General features: G+C 31.9%; 1 protein-coding gene across 1 annotated transcript; it reads left to right on the top strand.

Annotated features, from left to right (window-relative positions):
* The first annotated feature begins 21 nt into the window (after window positions 1-21).
* On the top strand, window positions 22-25,625 carry LOC134706900 (uncharacterized). Its single transcript, XM_063566252.1, has 11 exons — window positions 22-308; window positions 10,159-10,304; window positions 11,061-11,249; window positions 14,427-14,474; window positions 15,020-15,077; window positions 15,251-15,306; window positions 15,863-15,914; window positions 16,644-16,902; window positions 18,099-18,246; window positions 18,745-18,896; window positions 19,648-25,625. The coding sequence occupies exons 1-11, from the start codon at window positions 278-280 to the stop codon at window positions 22,688-22,690; spliced, it is 4,182 nt and encodes a 1,393-aa protein (XP_063422322.1). The 5' UTR covers window positions 22-277; the 3' UTR covers window positions 22,691-25,625.
* The last annotated feature ends 564 nt before the right edge of the window (window positions 25,626-26,189 follow it).

Raw genomic sequence — 26,189 nt, 5'->3', positions numbered from 1 at the left:
TATTAACCAATACGGTGACAGAAAATATTTACTACGGGACACTGTTTGGCGGCAACCTCAAAGATACACAATAACATCAAATAATTGACTAAACCCTTCTACTCTCAAAATTTCACTTATAGTAACTGCATTTATCAAAAATATGAATCCATCTAATCTAAAATCACTCTGAAAACAAAATTATGAACTGCTTAGTGCAAGTGTTTTGGATTTTCAAAACAAATGATCTCCGAGTATGATGTCAGACGGCAAGGCGAGGGTATTTTAAAGTATAGATATGACGAAAAACCAGCGACATGACAAGAAAAGTAAGCCACTTGAAGAATGCTTGTAGATTTAAAACTTAAAAGCTCTTGTTAATTTATAAGACGATAAGTACATGACCATGGAAATTTTCCGGGTCCGTTCGCCCTGATTCTGGTTTGCCCTAGTTTCTGTTCGCCCTAATACCTGTTCGCCCAGAGTCCGTTCGCCCTGATTTTATTTTTTTAGTATAGTGTTGCATTGAGTGTTGAAGTCTGTCTACAATTTCGCCGAATATTTACGATGTATCATGTTACCTTGTCTAAAGCTAGCTGCTACTAGGTTTTAAGTTTCTGTGAATTTCAGCACTACACAATCTCATTAAAATCCAATGTTCTGATACGCTACCCTCCACATCGGATTTTAATGAGATTGAGCACTACATTGTTTTTTCAAATGTAAAACAACTAAAGACGTTGTCTTGCTGCTACGACAGTCAAATCAACAGTAATTAAAAGTAACTATAAAATAAAGTGTAACAATATACATGTAGCCAGAATTTTATCTAATTACTTAATATAAATTTGGCAAATATTCTGTATTTAACTTTAAGTTTTAATAGATATACAAGCATTTTAATATTATATTTATATATATTTTTTTCATTGATGTAACATATACCTATCATAAATGAATATAGGGCGAACGAACCCAGGGCGAACAAACTCAGTGCGAACGAACCTAGGGCGAACGATCCCGATACCATGACCATGCATACTGCCTAGTCTTTCAGCAACTTTCTCCTGTGGTTAGGGGCACATCAATTTCTTGATTATTCACGATATCGGGACTGTTCGCCGAAAGAGTCTTTCACCCTACCAAAAAAAAATGTCCATCAAAAACCAAGAAAGATTTTATCTTAACACAAAATGCATTTAACTTTTATATATATGCTAGGCATAATTTAAAACTTTCCAAACAGCACAGGTAAATTTGTACACAGAGTAGTTTTTGAGGTGAAATTACGGCCATATTTGTCCATTTGTTATGATGAACCTTAATTGTTCAGTGACAAAATAATTCGGATCACTGATTATTGTGATACTTTTGATGGATTATTTTTAAAAATCAAACGTTTTGTTTTGATAAAATATTCAGCTTGAAATTAATAAAAACAATTATGTACGAACTGTAAATCATGAAATTTACAAATTCATTTATTATTATACTCTGAGAATAGTCATCAATAAAGAGAAATACGTCATTGTATTCCAGTATTCTTCTCTGTGAATCAAAGGGAAAATGATAAATTGATTGCGACAATATAAATATTCTGTCAATTTTGTATTTCATCATAATACATGTGGCTGTTAGTGTTATTATGCAAACAAAGATAAAGTACATAAACCTCTCATTCAATGCAGATGATATTTACCAAATTTGTCTCTTTCAATTATTAGTGAAATGTCACTGTGTGAGTTAATTATCTTTAATTGGTAGTACTGTCAATCACACATCTCTGTTATTATGTATTATATCGTTGATTGATTGTGTTAGATAAACATCACTTATACTTTAGTTAAAAATGAGCTGTGGAAATGTATGTTGTGAAGATTTGAATCATTTGGACATGTATTGATCTACATCTCTATATAGAGGGATAATTTTATCCCTGTATAAAAGTAAAAACACCATATAGAGGGTTTGTTCCCAACCTGTTTATTGATCATTCTAAGTCATACTATGTATAAACAAAGTTTCTTTTCTTAATGCATTAGTTTTGTGTGATGCGTTTCAAATTCACCATGGACTCCACCATGCATCCAACATTCATCTGGTAAAGACTGATTATCTGTGTCTTTCACATTTAACTGGGGTATATAATAATAATAATAATAATAATAATAATAATAATAATAATTAAAAACCAATTGTTCAGAGAACAATTGAAAGTCTTTCCAAACCAAAGAAATTTTGATAAGAAGATATTTTCTTCATACTAATGTGATAAATAATGGTTTAATTAAATTTTTGAGTGATATAAGGGAGATAATATTCTTCCGGTCTTATATGATAGCTTTTTTCACACTGATTCCAAAAATATATAGTTTCTATATTCTTTTGTATATAGAAGGGGAAATAATTGGCCACTTCCGGTCTGATGGAAGTCATATTTAGGCTTCAGTAATCAGTTTATGTATCTATATGACAAAATATATGGATTCTGAGTACTTTTAGATGAAAAAATTGCAAAAAAGGCTACTTCCGGTTTTCTCAAGGTCACTTCCGGTAGCAATTTTTCAAGGTCATTTATCACTCTACCTTTTGTATCAAGTCAAATGTCTTTATAATGAACTTTATTGAAGTTATTATCAAATAACCTCATATCAAGACATTTCAGGGGCAACAACTCCTATAAGATACCATTTAATTGTATAAGACTAAATGTAGCATATCTTCATTACAATAAAGCAGACATTTTGCACTTGTTCTTTTATATGTATCTCTTACAGTGTCAGAGAAAATGCAAAAACAAGCAAAAGTCACAATTGAGAACTTGACCTTGACCTTTGACCTTGACCTAATTTTCTAAGTTAGGACCCAGGGAACTCAAAAAAAACATTCCAGGGTTATACGGTTATCGGTTTATGAAATAAAAAAACATACGAACAAATTTATTCCGTAAAGGTAGATAACTCCTTTAAAATTTCATCGAATCGCTTCGATCCAAATACGTCAAAAATTACTGAGGATGTAACGAACAATTTGTAAAAAGAATTTTGTCGCTATCTTTTTTTGTTACGAAGGAGATACGCTCTGATGATAAACAGTGAATAGGGAGATAACTCTTACAAAGAAAATGGTTCGGCTTACCAGGGTGAAATTTAAAAGCGCATAAACTATACGATACAATATGAGAAATATCTAAGCGACATATTGCGAAACAAACATTTATCGCAAGAACAAAAGTTGGCGGAAAAAAAAAAAAAATAATAATAATAAATATAAATCAATTGCTTTACAAAAGCAATTGTAGGGGGTCTTTCCCCCTTTAAAATTAATTGAATTGGGGGGGGGGGGGGGTGTTTGTTTGTTTGTTTGTTTGTTTGTTTGTTTCTGTATGGGGTTTATATTATTGTTACCGGAAAAGGTTCATGTTTAGTTTGGAAAGTTTTTCTTTTATTTTAGGTACAGCGCGCGCGCCACATCACGTGACACGGGTTTATAATAACGAAAAGATAGTCTTTTTATTTCTCTTTAGGTCGGGACGTTGGACAGACAACATCTATAGAGATGGAATGTACACAATGTAATTTCTTTTGTCATTGTAGGAAATTGACATCTTGTTGACAGTTCACGGGCAGTGCATGATTTGGATTTAATTGATCCGGTGTAACTTAAAAACACATTTATTGATTATTTTCTGATAATGTACATTTTTCAGCACTTGTTTGTAACACAGATTAGTATTTCAATCTCGGAGCGGACATTTTATTGTAGGTTTTTACTGAGATTTACGGACCTAGCCAGCGATTTTTACAGCATTGCCATTTATTTTCTCTAGGAAAATTCTTGAGAGGTAGCTGCACCAAGTTTTTTTATAAACTTTTAGTACATGTATGCACTGCTGACTGCAAATTTTGAGGTCGATTGTACTTGTAGTTTCAGAGTACATGTGGATTTTTTTTTCAGAAGTGACGCAAGAACAATATTAAATTTCAATTTTTCATGAAACATGATTGATTGATCATCATCATGATTGATTGAGTACTTGACTGATTGATTGATTGATCATGATCATGATTGATTGATTACTTGATTGATTGATTGATTGATTAGTTGGTTGGTTGGTTGGTTGGTTAAACACGTTGGATAGGGTCAATTGAAACAGCGAAAAAGAAACAAAGAAGATCTTGGACCGTATATTAAACACATGAGACGGATACATGATTGATTGATCATGATCATGATTGATTGATTGATTGATTGATTGATTACTTGATTAGCTGGTTGGTTGGTTGGTTGGTTGGTTAAACACGTTGGATAGGGTCAATTGAAACAGCGAAAAAGAAACAAAGATCTTGGACCCTATATTAAACACATGAGACAGAAACATGATTAATTGATCATGATCATGATTGATTGATTGATTGATTGATTGATTGATTGATTGATTAGTTGGTTGGTTGGTTGGTTGGTTGGTTGGTTGGTTAAACACGTTGGATAGGGTCAGTTGAAACAGCGTAAAAGAAACAAAGAAGATCTTGAATCCTCTGATTGATTGATTGATCTCGATCATTATTGATTGATTGATTGATTGATTGATTGATTGATTGATTGATTGATTGATTGGCAGGCAAACACACATAAAACTCTTCAAGTAGTGCCCCAAATCACATATGGACATGACCTTGACCTTTGACCTTGTGACCTTTGTCAAGGTCATTGCTTCACAATGTCATTGCAAAAGACCCTATGGGTCAAGGACCTTTTGTTTAAGAGTTTTGCTTAATAATGGCTTTTTATAAACCATCAATGGGGGTTATGTCCCTTACATAATGGTAAAACCAATACAATCATAAAGTAACAAAGTTGCCCCTTGAAGTACTCAACATTTTTTACTGCTTAAATTTTCTGTATCTATAACCATTCAAGAATTATAGGGAAATCAAAGACATATGAAAATCTAAAATATGACCTTGACCTTTGACCTTGACCTAATTTTCTTAGTTAGGAATCAGGGGACTCAAATAAAAACATTCCAGGGTTATACGGTTAACGGTTTATGAGTTAAAAAAATATAGCGACAAATTTATTCCGTAAAGGTAGATAACTCCTATAAAATTTCATAGAATCACTTCGATCCAAATACGCCAAAAATTACTGAGGATGTAACGAACAATTTGTGAAAAGAATTTTGTCGCTATCTTTTTTTGTTATGAAGGAGATGCACACACATGATAAACAGTGAATAGGGAGATAACTCTCACAAAGAAAATGGTTCGGCTTAGCAGGGTGAAATTTAAAAGCGCATAAACTATACGATACCATATGAGAAATATCTAAGCGACATATTGCGAAACAAACATTTATCGCAAGAAAAAAATTTGGCGGAAGAAAAAAAAAAATAATAATAATAATAATAATAATAATCAGAACAAATACAATAGGACTTTCCACAGAAAAGTGGAAAGACCTAATAATATGGAAAAAACTGGAGTTGTCGTTCGTTTTACGTTGAAAGGATCGATAGCACACAACCTACATTCAGTTGTAAGTGAAGGGTTAAAAAAAAAGGGGGGGGGGGGGCAAAACGGGGTCTCGGGATTTTTTTTTTTTTTTTTTTTTATTAACGGAACAGAATGGTTAAAAAGGTTCTTTACAATATAAATCAATTGCTTTACAAAAGCAATTGTAGGGGGTCTTTCCCCCTTTAAAATTAATTGAATTGGGGGGGGGGGGGGGGGGTGTTTGTTTGTTTCTGTATGGGGTTTATATTATTGTTACCGGAAAAGGTTCATGTTTAGTTTGGAAAGTTTTTCTTTTATTTTAGGTACAGCGCGCGCGCCACATCACGTGACACGGGTTTATAATAACGAAAAGATAGTCTTTTTATTTCTCTTTAGGTCGGGACGTTGGACAGACAACATCTATAGAGATGGAATGTACACAATGTAATTTCTTTTGTCATTGTAGGAAATTGACATCTTGTTGACAGTTCACGGGCAGTGCATGATTTGGATTTAATTGATCCGGTGTAACTTAAAAACACATTTATTGATTATTTTCTGATAATGTACATTTTTCAGCACTTGTTTGTAACACAGATTAGTATTTCAATCTCGGAGCGGACATTTTATTGTAGGTTTTTACTGAGATTTACGGACCTAGCCAGCGATTTTTACGGCATTGCCATTTATTTTCTCTAGGAAAATTCTTGAGAGGTAGCTGCACCAAGTTTTTTTATAAACTTTTAGTACATGTATGCACTGCTGACTGCAAATTTTGAGGTCGATTGTACTTGTAGTTTCAGAGTACATGTGGATTTTTTTTTCAGAAGTGACGCAAGAACAATATTAAATTTCAATTTTTCATGAAACATGATTGATTGATCATCATCATGATTGATTGAGTACTTGACTGATTGATTGATTGATCATGATCATGATTGATTGATTACTTGATTGATTGATTGATTGATTAGTTGGTTGGTTGGTTGGTTGGTTAAACACGTTGGATAGGGTCAATTGAAACAGCGAAAAAGAAACAAAGAAGATCTTGGACCGTATATTAAACACATGAGACGGATACATGATTGATTGATCATGATCATGATTGATTGATTGATTGATTGATTGATTACTTGATTAGCTGGTTGGTTGGTTGGTTGGTTGGTTAAACACGTTGGATAGGGTCAATTGAAACAGCGAAAAAGAAACAAAGATCTTGGACCCTATATTAAACACATGAGACAGAAACATGATTAATTGATCATGATCATGATTGATTGATTGATTGATTGATTGATTGATTGATTGATTGATTAGTTGGTTGGTTGGTTGGTTGGTTGGTTGGTTGGTTAAACACGTTGGATAGGGTCAGTTGAAACAGCGTAAAAGAAACAAAGAAGATCTTGAATCCTCTGATTGATTGATTGATCTCGATCATTATTGATTGATTGATTGATTGATTGATTGATTGATTGATTGATTGATTGATTGATTGGCAGGCAAACACACATAAAACTCTTCAAGTAGTGCCCCAAATCACATATGGACATGACCTTGACCTTTGACCTTGTGACCTTTGTCAAGGTCATTGCTTCACAATGTCATTGCAAAAGACCCTATGGGTCAAGGACCTTTTGTTTAAGAGTTTTGCTTAATAATGGCTTTTTATAAACCATCAATGGGGGTTATGTCCCTTACATAATGGTAAAACCAATACAATCATAAAGTAACAAAGTTGCCCCTTGAAGTACTCAACATTTTTTACTGCTTAAATTTTCTGTATCTATAACCATTCAAGAATTATAGGGAAATCAAAGACATATGAAAATCTAAAATATGACCTTGACCTTTGACCTTGACCTAATTTTCTTAGTTAGGAATCAGGGGACTCAAATAAAAACATTCCAGGGTTATACGGTTAACGGTTTATGAGTTAAAAAAATATAGCGACAAATTTATTCCGTAAAGGTAGATAACTCCTATAAAATTTCATAGAATCACTTCGATCCAAATACGCCAAAAATTACTGAGGATGTAACGAACAATTTGTGAAAAGAATTTTGTCGCTATCTTTTTTTGTTATGAAGGAGATGCACACACATGATAAACAGTGAATAGGGAGATAACTCTCACAAAGAAAATGGTTCGGCTTAGCAGGGTGAAATTTAAAAGCGCATAAACTATACGATACCATATGAGAAATATCTAAGCGACATATTGCGAAACAAACATTTATCGCAAGAAAAAAATTTGGCGGAAGAAAAAAAAAAATAATAATAATAATAATAATAATAATCAGAACAAATACAATAGGACTTTCCACAGAAAAGTGGAAAGACCTAATAATCAGAACAAATACAATAAGTCTTTCCACAGAAAAGTGGAAAGACTTAATAAATTCTTTATTTAAAGAGGGTAAACACAGTTAGTTACAATCACTAATCTTCCCTGAGGCCCTCATATACATTTATGTAATACAAGTAAAAACAAAATGATAATAATAAGAGAAAAAAAGCAAACATACAACATATAAACACAATTGTATAGACATAATAGTTCAATGTACATGTACCATGATTAAATGATATGAAACAGTTACATATCGCATGTAGTAAATAGACCTAGTATATATATACAAATCATTAAAATCATACATTCTAAGAGTAATAGTTGCAATCATTTCAGACTGAATATTGGGACTGTCTCAAGTATTGTTTTATAATTTGTTTAAAAGAATAAGTGTTTTGCACTTTACGCATTTCATAAGGTAGTCCGTTCCATAAAACTGATCCAGAATAAGCAAAAGATTTTTTAAACAGTTCAGTTTTTGGCTTTGGAACTATCAAATTACCTTGAGTAACACCCCTTAAAGCATAAGGATTATTTACAGATATAAGTTGAAACTTTTGAATTAGGTACTGTGGTGCTTCTTTCCGCATACATTTAAATAGCAATAAATATTTGTGGTATTTGATTCTGTTTTCTACTGTCATCCAACCAAGTTTTTTAAATAAGGGGGCTGAAGGGGATAATGGGTCTGCATCAAGAATTAATCTTGCTGCTCTTTTTTGAAGTTTTAATATTCTTACTATCCCTTCATTTTTACATTCTCCCCAAATAATACAGCAGTAATCGATGAGAGGCAGAATATGTCCGTTATAATATGCTTTCCTGGCATTTATATCTAAAAATTTCTTTAATTTAGAAAGAAGGTATATTCTTGATGAAATGCTAGCACAAATTTGATCAATTTGGTTTTTCCTGCTAAGAGTGCTGTCAATTTTAACACCTAATAATTTCTCACATGACGAATTTTGTAGTGTTTCTGAATTTATTACTAAATTTGGTTGAAAAGATTGGGTTGATAACTTCTGACTTGTTCCAGTAACCAAACATTTAGTTTTTTTGGTATTGATGAACATATTATTCATTTTGCACCATTCTTCAACTTTGCATAAATCTTCTTGAACATCATCATGTAAATTTTCTATACTTTTCCCGGATTTATGAAGAGTAGTATCATCAGCATACAAGTCTGTTTTACAATTTTTAATGCACAGGGGTAGGTCATTTATAAATAAGACAAATAATAGAGGACCTAGTATAGATCCTTGGGGGACACCAAATTTCACATCTTTTTTATCAGAATTAACATTGCAAATGTTTACTTGCTGTGTTCTATTACTTAGGTATGACCTGAAAAAACCTACTGCAGACTCACTGAATCCATAAATAGCAAGCTTTAAGCAAAGAATAGACCGTATAGAAATATGGTCACTTGGTCTTCTCCTGACCGGCAGTAAAACGCTTGCCGAAGTGGGGCGTCCGTTTGGCTGTGCGGGATGCATCAAGTTCGCAGTCACGTCCTGTCAGAAGGGGGACGTTAAATCCGATGCCTCCTGTAAAGAGAGTGCCACTCTCTTTGCACGTTAAGAACCCTTGCAACAACTCTTTGAGGGGTCAGTAGGTGGCCTGTTGCAAGGCAAAATTTCTGACCCTATCCAATATACCCTCTTTTTCCAGTGGCAGTCCAAATTTCCCCAACCATCATCCTAGATGGCCTCCATTATAACAACCTACCTATTGTATTTATTGTTAACTTGTTCTTGTCCTGAATATGCATGAAATATTTGCCACTGGACGTTAAGCAACCAACAATCAATCAATCAATCACATTTGACAGGTCTGCTTTTGTGGATTGTTAAATGATGTTTTCAAGCAACTTGTCTTTTTTTATGTCTTTCTTCAATGTATCTAATTAATCATTGTTACATGAAAATTGTTATTAACCTCAGTATAACTATTTTTCATGTTTTATTCATCAAGACAGGACCAATTATTCCATTTGTTAAAAATTGTATATGTTCATAACCCTCTTTTTTTTTATTAAATTTTACATGTATGATGAAGACATGATTGCAAGTTTTGCACTTAAATTTTAGGAATGATGACTAAAAAGGAAAAGACATGTATATACGAATAAAGCTGTACATCATGTTGTACTGTCATTCTATATACATATTTGTATCTTGTACTGGGTAAAATATTAGTATTAAAAAAATGTTTATTCTCACCTGACCATTATGATTCTTTAACATTAATAATTCTATAAAACCAACAAAAAAAAAATCTTAGTCTATTAATGAATATGATGATGTTGATAACTGTTTTTTTTTATTTATAGAATCAAGCCCAAAAGGTAAAAGAAAGCTTGATTTCATTGAAAAGAAAAAAACAAAGACACCTTTAACAGGGAAAACTATCTTTCTGGATATCAAAGAAACTAAAGTAAAGAAACGGTTAGAAGAAGATATCATCAAACTTGGAGCTGTGAGTAGAATAATGTAATCAGTAACGTTTATTTTATTTATTTATGATAATGTTTTTAATACCACAGAATTGGACATGAGTAGAAATCCATTTTTAAACCAACTATCAAAAATGAAGTTGAAAGCAATTTTGGTAATTATGCCTTCCTGTCTGGTTTCTGATAAGTTTCTGAAAAAAAGACACAGGAGCCTGTAATTCAGTGATTGTCGTTTGTTTATGTTGTCTACAGATTTCGCATTCATTTTTTGTACATAAATTCAGGGACAATGGCTCCTCGGTTTTAAACTTTCAGGTAGATTTCAGTTGAACATATAGAAACTAATTATGAAATATCAGGTCTGGGCTCCCAGCTTGAAATTCACAAGTTCTAAGTCCCTGAAATTAGGCCTTTCGTTTTCTAAGTCCCTGAAATTAGGCCTTTCGTTTTCTCCATTGGATTGTTTACCTTTGTCATTTCTGGGCCTTCTATAGCTGACTATGCTGTATGGGCTTTGCTCACTGTTGAAGGCCGTAGAATTACCTATAGTTGTTAATTTCTGTGTCATTTGGTCTCTTGGTGAGAGTTGTCTCATTGGCAATCATACCACATCTTCTTTATCATATACACAATGGAGCAAGTGATCAGTAAGCTGGAGTCTCTTATTGAAAAAATATAAGTATGCCATTGGATATTTAGTATTAGTACAAAATGCCCACAACAACAGCTTAATTGATATTTCATAATAATGACCATTGATTTGATTTGATTTTTTGCAGAAAGTAGAAACGTTTTTGAGTAAAGACATCAATTATTTAATAACTGCCAACCCACCAGCCAAACCAACAGGAAATGAAGATAAATATGGATCTCCTGAGAGTCCGTCCATTTCTACTCCAAGTCCATTTAACATGGGTGCATCTCCTTCACCAAGTAATCCAGAGAGTGTCAAAAATACAATCCAAACAGTTAGTTAATTTAACATACAGTTTACTTATGTAGATAGCCTAAATACAGCAAAAAAAGACTTGTCGACTCAAAGATGAAGATATTGAATTCATCAGTTATCATGCATTCTGTTTTCTCAATTTTCAAATAGATGATTTTTTTTCAATATCTATGAAACACGAAAATTCCAAATTGTTTGTGAATATCTATTACTCTTACAGTACATTTTTCGCGAAAGCCATCCCAAACTCCATACACCGAGTTTTTTCCTGGTGTAACACCAGGAAACTCCGACATCACTCCCTAAATTCTCGGAGAAATTTGGGAGTATTCCCTCCGACTTTCGCATAAATCCGTTACCTTTTGTTTATTGTATTAGCGACATCTCTCCCAGTCTGGAGTGACGCGGTGTCACACCAGGTAATTAATTGCCCTAATCCTTCTGATCTATGCCGGCAGGCGACAGTCAAGGTATTCTAGATTTCTTATGTAATTAAACAATTGTATTTCCTGTCTATTGATTATCAGTTTATATCTGATTGCTTGAAACAATTGAAAGATTAAAATAAAAATAAAAACGTTGTTGTTAATTCTTTTAATTACACTGTACATTTAAATCAAATTTTAAAAACAACTATGTTTTTGATTTTGACTTCGGATTTTATAAGTAAATAAATATTTAATTTACTAAAAGAGATATAATTGTGTAACAATAAACGGAGACTAACGCTGAATAAATTAGGGCAGTTTAAAGAAAAATTACACGTGTCAAAGTTGTTTATACAAGTGAAACGGAAAGTATTATTCACTATCTGTTATGCTTATAAGTCTACGCAATTTCCATTTTACGATTACAAATAAAAGTTTTAAAAAGCAAAAGGTTGTTGTTAATGCTTTCAATTGCATTACAGTTTTATAAAAAAAATCTATACTTGATTATGACCGAGGGTTTTTATATCGGTAATTTATATAACTTAAGTTACGAAAAGAGACATACTTGCGTGAAAATAAACGGAAATTAACGCTGATAGTATAAAATGTGAGAAAGAAATAACGTGTCTTAAAACTTGTATATGCAATATGCAAGAAAAAAAGAAAATACTATTCAGCATTCCTTATGCTAATAAGTCTACGGCATTTTCTCTTCATGGTTTGTTACAATGTAGCATTACTTTAGAATAAATAATACAGGAAGACTTCTATAGCTGCATCAACTCGTCGTTGCATAATATTCATTTACGCACAATGAATGTAAACTTTTGTGTTGTATTTAGAACAGTGAGCTTTAAATATTTTTAAAGCAATTAATTGCCGTGGGAAGACGACACGCATCTCAGTGATCAACAGTGCGTAGTTGAACTTGAACTTGACTTCGCTCACAATATTGAATGCTAAAAATAGTGACATCAATTTTGTCCACGAGATTTTTATTTGGCGGGAAATAGTATCATGTAACAGTAAACTCGGGTGACCTTTCTGGATAACCGTGGGAAAGTTCATTCAAGGTTTAAACTTGCTTTGTAATGATTGACATAAATGTGTGTGCTTTAAGATTGAGGCTCTAGAAGGTCCTTTTACAATTGATTAACCGGATTCTAAATTATATTCCTTTTCTGAATAAACCAACATCAGTCTTTTATATATTTTTACATTTCTCGGTCAACAGAGGACATAAAACCGGACATTATTTATACGTCCATAGTCAACACTATATATTACTGGTAGATGAAAACAGAATGCATCTCGTTCAGTTCCTGATGGGCGTTGGTAGAGATCCTCCGTGAAAATTTGTCGATCGTAAAAATCTGATCCACATTTTTTTTTACAAATTTCTTTCTTGTAGAACACGATATAATTCTATTTTATAAATTGTTGAAATACTTCTTTTTATAAAATCGCCGAGGACTTTTAACAAGCAGTAAAATACAGACGGATTGCGCTATTCCAATTTTATTTTGAATAATTAAAGATCAATTTTAACAGATCATAACGGATAAAAAACACATTATTTTTTTCTCCATATAAATAAGGTTGTGATTATTGTGTTGTGTCTGGGCGGCGAATGTATCTCAGTATTTATGAATATAGGGCTGCCACATTGCATACAAAACTATTTGTCACTTTACAGTTTCTTTTTTAAATTCAAATATTTTAAGTCGGTAATCTACCGAGGTAGTGAAACATAATATTTTACATTTCAAAATAAATTGAAAGTAACAGAGTTCACTTGTTGATCCGATAAATTAACTCTTGGGTTAATTTAGATTGAACATATAACCGTAAAAAACATCATTTTGTTTTAAGCCAGTTGATATCAATTATATAATATTGAACTATTAATGAACCGAATATTGCTCACTGAGTAGGTCATAAAAGGTTTGAATTGTGGTAAAATCATCTTTGTTAAAAAAAAAAAAAAATTATGACGGGATCGGACTATAATGAAAATACAAAATAAGTGTTTTATTCATATTTTTATATGTTGTACGTTGTATGTCATATCTGGGAACAGTATATCTAACATGTTCCTGGTCATATGTCAATGACATGGGCATATACATACAGAAATAATTATCATATTTTAAATAAAAATGTCACACATTTATCTAACAATGAAAGGACATTTAAATACCGTATTTTAAAGCACACAGGTGCAATCAAGATCGATTAAATGTACAAAGGTAATAAATCTGGCTAATCCGATGATGTTGTCACGAGTCATTAATTTTCAGTACATACGATGGGCAATAAACCAATTAACAGCCACGCGGTGTTGGGAGAGAATCTTTGGAGGAAATTGGGAGTATAATCCATGATTCGCGGTGTCAATCCTCTACACACGGAAATCGGTGATTAGAGTTCGCGATTACATACTCTCTGGGCGTACTGTACTTGACGTCTTTTGCGTTTTGGACACATCCATTTTATCCATGAGATGATAAACCTTACAGAATTGCGACAAAAAAGAAAAAGCAATCTTATTGTAATGGGTTTTAAACATAGGTTTTGCTCTGTAAAATTATTTTTATCAAACAACATTTCAAGGTCAGTTATGATTGATTTTCTTTGCCAGCTAATCCAGATGCTATGTCTAGCTCAATGTCAATGTTGAAAAAATCTTATGACTAAGTTAGATTTCATGTTTATGTAATATTTACTTTGTGTTAATAAATTAAGCTCTGGATTTTTATTTTCAGGTTTCAAGGGGGAAAGCCATATACAACAAAGCCAAGATTGCCACTAAGGTAAATAATTAGTCTTTTATGCATATTAAATTTTCAAAAACTTTATACATTTGTTCAGCTGATCTTTTTGAAATGTCAGTGCTCGGTTTGTTAAAGGGCTGTCATCTTTCTGTTACAATTTGAACAATCATTTGAAATGCAAAAAATACAATAAGTATACAAAAGTTGAGATCTCATAAACATGTTTAACCCCGCCACATTTTTGCGCCTGTCCGAAGTCAGGAGCCTCTGGCCTTTTTTAGTCTTGTATTATTTTAATTTTAGTTTCTTGTGTACAACTTGGAAATTAGTATGGCGTTCATTATCACTGAACTAGTATATATTTGTTAGGGGCCAGCTGAAGGACTCCTCCGGGTGTGGGAATTTCTCGTTACATTGAAGACCTTCTGCTGTTGTTTTTGCTATGGTCGGGTTGTTGTCTCTTTGACACATTCCCCATTTCCATATGATTCTCAATTTTAAATGTATATACAAAAACTCTATCTGTAAAATTTGTTAAAGATTATTGCATTTTAATATGACCTTATTTCCTCACTTTTTTGCAGAACAATGTTATTGTGGAAAATGCACAGAAATGGGGTGTAAAGATAGTTGGATTGGAAGGTATGGATATTTTTTATAAACATTTTATAAGTCAAAGTTTGTTTTGCACATAACATTAAAAATAGGCTGGAGCATAAATTTTGGTCTGTTTATGAATGGCAGTGATTTGATACATGTTGATCAGAATGTATGTTTTATTAACCTTTATGTTTAGTGATGATTATATTTTGCAGTTGCCCAGAAATGGATACAGAAGGAAGTTCTGAAGTTACCTCTTGACATCAAGAAGGTAAGATACATTTATTTCCACATTTGGCAGTTAAAATATGATATACTAAGTATTAACATGTATTACAGTTTGATATCTCATTAGAAATGAAAAAAAAAATCTCCTAATCCTACAAGTTATCTGAGGTGTTTTAAGTGGGAGGCATACCAAGTCCTTTAAAAGATTGAATGGAAAAATGGCTTAAGTAAATGCCATTTGAAAACTGGCTTTTTGCAGAAGTTGAGATTAAGATCATATAGTATAGCACATTTTTAAGATGTGATCATGATGTATTATTATTGCAATATCATTATACATCAGCATGATCAGGTAAACATTCAAATACTCTGTATAGTTCCATTCAAATTTTGAAATTAATTCATGAGAACAAATTACATTAGACTCATAAAACTTGATTTTATATTTGATATACAGGTTTGTTGTTTCAACATAATTAACTCTTAAACAAGTAAGTAGCACACTATAATCGTTCCTTTCACTAAGTAAAGCTATTTCAATGATTAGTCACAGAAAATTATGAGTCTATATTAATATTAAAGTTTGACATTTATTTTAGGATTTGAAAGGGAAGAAAACCTGTTCTACATCAAAAGGAGATGAATTTAAAGGTAACCTTCCATCATTCAAAAGAGTGTCTTTGTATACTCTTTAAAATGTTTTGGGGACATATTCCCATGTGACAGTACTGTTATAAAACTTTGTGTTTAACGTTTTTTAGTGTGTCTCATAGGCTTATGTAAAAAAAGATGTGTCAAATTATAGCTCTCAAATAACATGCTTCAGAACCAGATGTTAGTTAAATGGAGGGGTGACTGTATTTAGCTGAGTTTCATTTGCATTTATACAATTTTTCACCTATTTTGAAAGAATATAGTCAGTAATACTTCAGTTATGAATGCATTATTTTTCAATTTCAGTAACAGTTCAATGAGCCAAAAATGTATGCAAAAAAATATATCAAAATTTGTGTTAAAGCTCATTTACTGTTCCTTCACCATAACATACTGTATAGACACATGTTTTTATATTGAAGACTGTATGTTGCTCTCTTCTTGTCTTATAGCTACTTTTGTTGTTAGATTGCTTTCTAATTGACATAAACTTCATATCACCTGTTAATATTATAGTCACAGTTTGAAAAAGTTTACTACCAACAAGTAGAATATTGAATATTGACAAACCCTAGAATGTTGAAAAAAATAGTCTTGAAAGCTTGTAAACCCAGAGTGCAAACAGATAAACTTAATGTTGATAATGCTAATATAGCATTACAGATTTGTAAGGGAATAAATTTAACATGATCACTTTACTTGACTAATCTTTATTTTAATTTTTAGTTAAAAAACTAAAGAGGCCCTTTTTAAAGTTTGAAGATGTTAGTCATCAGTATAAGATTGTATACAAACATCTGGAAACATGGCCTCATGTGAATGTAGATACACCCAGAGGAAGCTGTCCGTTTGATGGTACCAGAGTTGGGAAGGATGATGAGTCCCTGGGGGACAGGAGAGACAAGATTGGGCTACCCAACATAGAAGTACATTCGGAGGATGAATGCAGGGATAACACATGTGATAGCAATACACCCGTAGATGGGTTAGTGTGTATTTAGATTAAATAATGAATGAAATGATATAAAATTTAAAACGTTTTGTTTAGCAGCTATTTGAATTCCTCTATTTCTTACCAATTGACTACTTTTTTCACTTAACATCATGCATGAAACGTTCATTTGTTTCATTTGATAGAAAAAGTCTGATAGAAAAAAAAAGCACTGAAAAATAGGGATTACAAAAGTACAATGATTGAAAGTTAATGAATTAGATTCATTCCAAATGAAATTGCTTCATATGATTTGCCTATAAAATGGTGTTTCAAACAAATGTTTACACTTTTCCCTACTAACTTATGAAAAAATGTGCATGTAAATAGAAACTAAAGATAACTTAAATGTTATGCATGACCATATTCATGATATTTTATGGTGCTTAAATCACAATTTTTACCCATTTTATATTTTAGCATTTTTGACACTATCATATATAATAAGATGTAGGAAGATGTGGTGTGAGTGCCAATGAGACAACACTCCATCCAAATAACAATTTAAAAAAGTAAACCATTATAGGTCAATGTATGGCCTTCAACATGGAGCCTTGGCTCACACCGAACAACAAGCTATAAAGGGCCCCAAAATTACTAGTGTAAAACCATTCAAACACGAAAACCAACGGTCTAATCTATATAAAAAAAAATGAGAAACGAGAAACACAAATAAATTACATAAACAAATGACAACTACTGTACATCAGATTAGTCTAGATACTGTAAATTGTAATATCTATCCATATTATAAATACAATCTCAACAAATAATATAGTTTATTTCTCTTTTGAAATTTCAATTGGTTTAAATTAAGCTTGATAAAAACTGATGTGATACGCCAATTTGATGAAATTTCCACGAAGACATTCAAAGACTGACAGCAAAGCTAATATCAATGTAGTCTTTCTGTCAAACTCATTAAATTTTTCTCACCAAATTATTTACAACTTTTACACATTGCTGTAATGTATGCATGTTTTTTTTACCTTAAAAAAACCTTCATGCTCTGAAAATACATCTAAAGCTGGTCTATACCAAATTTGAAATTAAAATAAAGTTATTTTTTTCCATATAATATCTAGTATTTGTGGTATGCATTTTAGATGTCCAGATTACAAAATTACAAGTTGTCCATCATTTTAGGTTTCTGTGTTACAGTGAAAGATTTACAATATTTTACTTTGTAGGAAAATAAAAAAATCTGACAGTATTATTGGTCCAGTAAAGATTATGACAGCAGGAGATATTAGACGCAAAGCAGAGCGGAAGAGATTATTAGAGAAGAAACGTGGATATTGTGAATGTTGTCTTATCAGATATGAACACATTGATCAGGTTTGTTCAAATGAAAATATTTAAACCTACATAGACTTGACTAGATCAATGCCACAACTAAGTGGGAGCATAAAATTACAGGCTTGTTTAGAAAAAAGACTCTGTGGTCTTGTGGTAGCAGACTCACCTTGATGCAGTAGGTCATAGTATAGCTCCTTTGTGAGTTTAAAGAAAAGACTTTCTATGTGTCCCTAAGTAAGCTCAATTTGCCATAGTAAAACCTACTTTTATGTAGGCCAAGCTTTGAATACAATACATTTATCTCCTGAATGATATGATGAACTCATATAAAATGCCAGTTATACATCATATAATATTATATCCTTAATTCTACACCAAATACCTTTAAAGTTTTAAAGGAAATTCTATTGATAAACTGTACATAAATTCTTACACAGCAAAATGTGGCAAACAATTTTGATTTACAAACTGTTCTTTGCTGGAAATGTATTTAAAAAGTTTTATGATATTAAGTTAGTATTGTTTATTACATTGCAGCATATCAAGAATGAGCAACATAAGCAGTTTGTAAGGGATAAAAAGAATTATGAATCATTAGATATTCTTATAAAGAATGGTTCAAACTGTAACACAGCTAAATTTTTACAGAGAACTCTCACTACACATCTGAGGAAAGGCAAGGCGATCAGGTATATAACAAAGAAATAATATAATGTTTTGAAGGTGAAAGAATACTTTGCATTACAAAAAGATCTATATTGTTCCTCTTTATACAATTGTATGATATTAATGTAAATGTTATGATGGATTGGTACTTATCCATGATAAAATTTAAGTTCTCATATTTGAATTATAACATACTAAAACGATTATCTAAATTAAAAAAAATCCCTAAGAAACAGTAAACAAAACATGAACTTGTTATAATGTATCAGCATTTCATGGGTATTTTAGACTTGTAGTAGCCATCGTATTACCATATCAAGATGATCTCCATAGAACAAACCAACTAGAATTAGTCATAGCTTTAATTTTTGATAAATTTCCTAAAAGCTTATATTTTTTGTTTCATATCCTATATTTAACCTAGTAAGACTTTTTTTAATCCAGATGCATGATTAAAAAAATCTTTGATACAAAGAAGGCCCTTTGAAATTGGAGTTACCATCTTTAGAGGCAATGTGTGAACTTCTCTTACATTTTCACTCTATTTAACACATACCCATAGCAGCAATTGTAAAGTACCTTCTCTGGGTCCCATGTATTATTTATGGAGCAACCTTTATTAAATTGATATTTGAGAAGCATTTTAAATAAACTTGAATGCAAGAATAGGGCTCACAAAGAGAATAATGATTAATTTAAATTTTGTCTTCTCACAAGCTCCAAAATAAGAAACAATTTTCTATATTTGTTAATATTTCATTTGCATTATTTCAGTGAAGATATAGACACATCAATACCTGAGGCCAAACAATGGACTCCAAGAAAATCTGCTGCAGCAAAAAATGCAATGAAAAAACAAAGAAAAGAAAGAAAGGATGACATTACTGTAAAGCCAAAAAATCCTATTACTGGAACTGTAGAAACTAAAAATGTCAAAGGAAAGATCAATAGTCTTAAAAGAACTGAGGAAAATGTCGATAGTAGTAAAACTCAGCAGGAAGAAAGTTTAATGAGTGAAAAGGAAAGTTCAATTACATGTATAAATGGCAATGAATCAAATACAAGTACTAAGGATAGCAAATGTCAAAAGTCAGAAGTGAAAAGAATGGAAGGAGATACTAGTAGAACTGAATGTGAAAGGGATATAGTTATTGACAAACTAGATGAATTGACTGTCAATAGTGAGGTCCAGATTAGTTTATCAGCTTTAAATGTAAACTCTTCAGGAATAAATACCAGTTTAAATGAAGACGGCTTACTCAACATGACATCTAAAGAAATAAAAGATAATCAGTTGGCAATGAGTAAATATGATAGGAAATATAATAATGGTTCTGTTGATATAATTGTTCAGGAGGCTGAAACTTGTATACAAAATGGACCAACTACTAAGGGAGATATAATGCAAAACAATAAAAAAGGCAAAGATAAGATAAAACAAAGTTGTGCTAAGAATGACAAGTTACCACATAATCTTAATGTTGACGCAGCAAGAAATAAAAGAAATGAACAAAGAAGTAAAGTAATCAGTTGTGAATGTGATGAAGTGAAGAAAGATGGTGAAGAATCATCCGAAACAAAGGTCAATATTGAGAACCATTATGTTCCTAAAGCAAAATCATTCTTTATGCAGCAAAATATGTCGCCATGCCGCGTAGACTGGGGAGATTTAAAAAACATAAAAACACAAGATGCAAAGGTTGTGGTAAAAAGATGGTCTCAAAAACTTGAAACGTCAAATCAACCAGTTAAGAAAGATATCACAGACAAAACAGACGAGGCTGATTTGACTGAAATATCCAATGTGTCAAACAATGATAAGGAAATGGTTGAAAAGAAAACAAACCATAAAGTATCAAGTGATAAGAAATATTGCCAGGAAAAAACTATTTGTACTAATAAACTTTCAAAGCAGAGTCCTACCAGAAAGGTTAAAGGTTATAACAAAACACCAATGTTGTCACCAATTCAAAATGAGATACAACAATCTAAAAACAATAACATGGATGTTTATGATTTCCAAGATACCCCACAGAAGTGTAAGGATGTATATGCTATGAGTAGTGAAATCAGTCTGATTGGCACAGAATCCCCAAAATTAAATAGAAAACATAAAACACCTACATCAGCAAATAGAATGAAACTTCAAAGTAGAAAATTTAATTCAATTAGCCCAAGAAGTGGAACAAGTATAACCCCTGGATCAGCAAGAAAAAAAATGTGGCGCAAACCTAATTCCACACCAAAATCTGCAAAGTTTATTTCTAAAAAACTTAATAGGTTTAAATTGCCTGTTGATTCTCTAAGATCATCTCACTCAGATTCTGGGTTAAAATCAAACAAAAAATTGACAGAAACTCGTCAGGAATTGAAAACAATCACAAAGATTAAATCAACTGATACAGTTATCAAATCGTCGAACAAGAAAAACATTAAAGTTTTAAATGTAGCTAAAGATGTGAGTGGAAATGAGAAAAACAATGTCTCGTGTGGTGGAATATTACGAAAAAGACATAAGAACAAAAAATCACATGAAACGGAAACAAACATTTACAAAACCAAAGATATTTCATCAGGAAAGAAGAAATCCTGTTTGCCATCAGGCACTAAAGAAGTAAGCCATAGAGCCAGTCCTTTACATTCTAGCGTGAAACATACATATTCTGATAATAAAAGATATCAAACAGAATGTGCTCCTAGTACTACAAATAAGATACCTGCTATAAAACGGTTGAGTCCATCAAAACCATTTAATCCTGATAAAACAGTGGAGACTATTGATCAAGCAATGAACACTAAAGAGAAAACACCCCAAAAATCTCAGAAAAGTTTGCTTCGTAATTCTGTCATAAGTCCCAATAGTAGAAAATCACCAATGAAGATATTGGTTTGGAAGGCAGCAAATCTGGATATAACAAAATCAAAGAAAGTAAAATTAAATACAAGTTGGTCATTACTTAGTGATAGAAGTGTTGGGAAACTACTTGCCAGTGATGATGGTAATAATGAACAGTTTGACGGCTTCTCTAAGGAAGATATTACAGCAGAAAGTAGTCTTGATAGTGATGCTTCATTTGTGGAAACAACAGAAATAGATATGGATGAAAATTCCCATCAGGAATGGGTAATTAATGCTGAATTAGTCAATGAAGACAGTAATGATATACAGGATCTGGTGCCTGTGTTTACCTCTCCGGGGAAACGTTCTGACTCCTCATGGGGAGATGCTTGTGAGGAATATATACAGTCACAAGTCTCATTTAATAACTCAAACACAAAAAGTATGTTAGAAACTTTCTCTAGTCCAAAAAAGTTTTCTCCAAGAAAAAGAAAGAGACTTTGTAGCGAAGAGGACAATACTTTCTACAAAAGTGCTTTACACTGTTCGTTGTTAAGGTCACCGAATCCCAAAAGAAAGAGGAGGAAAGTAATTCAGGATGGAATTGAAAAAGTTGACAATGAAATAGAATTTAATCATTTGAGTCCACAAAAGCTGAGAGGATTTGTTAGTCCAGTCAAAAACTGTGATGAAGAAACAATGTTTCCATCTAGTCCATTGAAAGGTGTTTGTAGTACATCCACTCCATCTAGATTGGTTTCTGGTATTGAGGAGAGCAAATTAAGCAGAAGTGCCCCTTTAAATTTCACATGTAAACAAAGAAAGTCTTGTGAGAAGTTGAAATTTCAGCAAGAAACAAATAAACTTAATCATCATAATAAAAACATGGGGAGTGAAAAATCCAAAGATAAAATTAAGGCATCAAAATTTACTGTGAAAGCTGAACATGGAAGAAGTAGGTCACGCAGTAGAAAATGATAAATAGTATTTGTAATGCTAATTAATGAATCAAAAGATATCAATAATATATAGGGCAAAACAAGTTTGATAAAAATGATTTCACAACCAGGTGCTAAGATAGCTTATCAATATAGTGGAATTCAAATCACTAGTCCACAAAAGCATTTCCTATCTCTTCAGTGTAAAACAAAATTTTAATTGCAAAGGTTAGAGTAGAAGTGTTGGTTTACTTGTTGGCCAACCAAATTTTGCAATTTTCAAAAGAAGAAAAAAAAGAATTGTATAATTATTATGTTTTTTATAACATATTTTACTTGAAATATAATTATAAATAATTAGTGGAGTGCAGTGGATAAGCTCTCTCCCCCCCCCCCCCCCCCCCCCCACTAACAGATAGACCAAAACATTTCCAGAGTAAATATAAGTAAAGCTAACAAATTAAAACCATGGTTTTAATAACATAGATACATTTTTAGACTACGTAAAAAAAACAATTATTTTTCCCTGTTTGAAATGGATAATTTTATCTGTCACATAGACTAAGCAGTTCAGAGGCATCTATTGTCATGACTGAATTTTTAAGGGGGTTAATTTTTTTAATCTATTTTTAGACTAGTAATGGTTTTAAGATATAGAAATGTTTAATACTCTTGCATACCTCTGTCATGTCTGTGTTTTAGTCTTATCATGCTGTGATCATTGTATTTGACTACCATCTTTCTTTTGTAACTTTTTTTAACACAATATGTATGAAGAGTTAAAATATTCTATGCATCACTTTAGTTATTTATTTGTGTTGAAAGAAATATTTTGATACTGTAAATTCAGAATTTATTGTGAGGTTTTTATTAATGCGAATAATACAACTGGGTGAGTATCACTAAATAGGAACTCACATTCTTATATCTGATTCCTATATCTGTATGCAGATTTTCATGACATTGCAATAATTAAACGTGCATTTTTGTCCATTTTACAAAAATCACAATAACAAATGCACACAATAATTTCTGAATTTACAGTAATTAGTTTAGTTAACTCAAGAGTCTGATGTGATATATTGGCAACATGGATAGACTTTCAATTTATCATCTCAAAATCTTTCACCTACCTCATCTCAAGCTTTAACGCTTTGTTAAAAAATCCTGTTATTACTTTTTAAACATGTCAAAAAATAAATGTAGCATCTATGTGCATGAACAAACCACTGATTTGCTGTTTCTAAAAACACGTTAGTAAGAAAATTTATTTAAGAAAAAAAATGTAGCTTTTATTGATAGCCTTTCAAGGCAGTGTTAGATGCTCATCCAGCGACAATGCATGTGTAAACTACTTATATGAAGAAATAAGACCTGGTTGCTTCATACCTTGTAGTTAGAAGCCTCATATTACAAAGTTTCCGTCCATCAAATGTCCATTGTCATACGCAGACTGTGTTCATCGTCATGGTTCATCGACTGCTTTTGTCATTTGGATCTTTGAAAGGTTTTAGTCATTTCTTAGATACTTTATATTTTGGTGTTCATTCTACTTACGATTACTGACAGTTACTTTTGCATTTATTTGGGTTCAGTTAACTGACACAGATACTTTTGAGTGCTATACAGTTAACTGTTTATAACTGATAATGCAATAACATTCTGACGAAAGTTTACTGGCACATGTATTTCTAATACTGGATGCTGACTTGTCAATGTGGTTGAATTTAATCAAAATATTGATTTTGAAAAAGCCAATCATTTTTAGCTAAAATCTATTAGTTGCAAACTTGTCATACAAGAAAAAACACCTAAACAGACTGATGATGTTAGATACCTATCAACCTGTCAAGTAAACTGTAGTCAGTTTGGTGCAAAGTCTGTGGTTTATTCTGACTTGGTCAATGTAAAGTTTTCCTGGTTTAGTTTGTCTCTTAGATACAAAGTAATAGGTTAACCATATTGGGTGAAAGAAATGAATTAAAGGTGTACCTGTCTGTCTGGCATGTAACACATGACTTTGACCTTATTGTCATGGTTCAATGGTCAATGTCTTGTATGGTATGGTATTTTGGATGATATAAGCAGTCTGTCAACTATATTTGGTGTATGGAATGATTGTAAAGTGAGCACGTCTTGTCTGGTAAGTTTTTTCTTACCTTTTCCTGGTCGTCTTGACCATTGCTAATGTAAAATGTATGTAATACTTGTGCTGAGTAAATAAAAAATCTTGGTTTCTACCTTAAAATAATCATGGTCAGTAAAGCAGGCAAGACATTTCATTGTGTGCACTCTTTACTTATTTAGTTATGTTTACTCTTCAAAATACCTCAGGAACTATAAATATATCATGTATGAAGTATGCAGGTATGGTGTATGTGGATTTTTATTTTTTTCTGAAACAGTTGATGGCCTTGACCTCATTTTGATGTTCCTGTGGTTGGGTATTAGATTTGGTTTTAATAATAACTGATAAATTGGAAATATCTTGTATGTGAATCAATCTGTGCTTCAGACAGGCTTCATAACACCTCCAGGGAGTTTTTTTGGCTTTCAAATAAATCAACTATTGTGGCAGAAGAGACGTTTAAACATATCGTAATATGTCAACTCGTGTTTAATAATACAGAAATCAAGAAATTCTAATGAATTATGTTTTGACATAAAAAAATTCTTAAAGGATTTGACATATTCTTATTTTTCAAATGGCACAATACATGTTCTAATCTATACCTATATCTTTTTCTTTTCTGTCTTATCTATGTTACACTTAGTATTTTTATTTCTGTTTTATATGCAATAATAATAATAGTTGTATAGTGTTACTGAATATCATTATATTTTGATATCTTATTTGAATTACATTATATAAGACGCAGTGTTTCTGTAAATGTAATGCTGGATGTCTCTACTGTGAGTCATTTTATGTTATTTTCATTAGCTGAAGATTTCTAATTAAAATGATATATATAACATTTGGGTTTTGATACGTTTATTCTGCAAAATATTGATCAATTACCAAGAAGGGATGGTTAAAATTTTCTCTTTCACTAAGGTAAAGATGACTGCAAATATGTGAACCCTATAACTTAACCATTGAAAGTCCTTCCCTTCAACTGGGAACTTTTCTCTTCATTTGTCGTTTGCCGTTCTTTGTTATCTGTTAATTTTACAAAATCCCCTCTGAAACAGCTAGTACCTGATATTAAAACAATAGTCTACACACTGAAATGTCTACCATCTTTACTTTTGAATGAATGTAAGTTGAAACCTGTTATATGAAGGTATTTCTTACTGTATCGCTTAAAATAAAAATTATTAATGATCCATTAAAATGAGGTCAAAATAAGGATAACCATACCAGACAGACATATGGACCTCACACTCATTCCATACACCAAATATAGTGATCCTGTTGCTTATCATACAAAGAAAACACAAAATATTTTAAACTTAACATTGACCAATGAAACATGAAAATGAGGTATAATCTTATAAACCATGCAAGACAGACATTTCTACCTTACACATATAATTGA

Source organism: Mytilus trossulus, chromosome 2 (assembly GCF_036588685.1).
Source record: "Mytilus trossulus isolate FHL-02 chromosome 2, PNRI_Mtr1.1.1.hap1, whole genome shotgun sequence".
NCBI classification, from domain to species: domain Eukaryota; kingdom Metazoa; phylum Mollusca; class Bivalvia; order Mytilida; family Mytilidae; genus Mytilus; species Mytilus trossulus.
The sequence above is the reverse complement of the archived record's forward strand: the minus strand, read 5'-3'. Positions and strand labels throughout refer to the sequence as shown.

Bases quoted from the DNA above. Each gene is read 5' to 3' on its own strand.
- LOC134706900 (XM_063566252.1), top strand. From the start codon at position 278: ATGACGAAAAACCAGCGACATGACAAGAAAA. The intron at 16,903-18,098 runs GTTAGTGTGTAT...TTTACTTTGTAG, and splicing joins AGCAATACACCCGTAGATGG to GAAAATAAAAAAATCTGACA. The intron at 18,897-19,647 runs GTATATAACAAA...GCATTATTTCAG, and splicing joins AGGAAAGGCAAGGCGATCAG to TGAAGATATAGACACATCAA.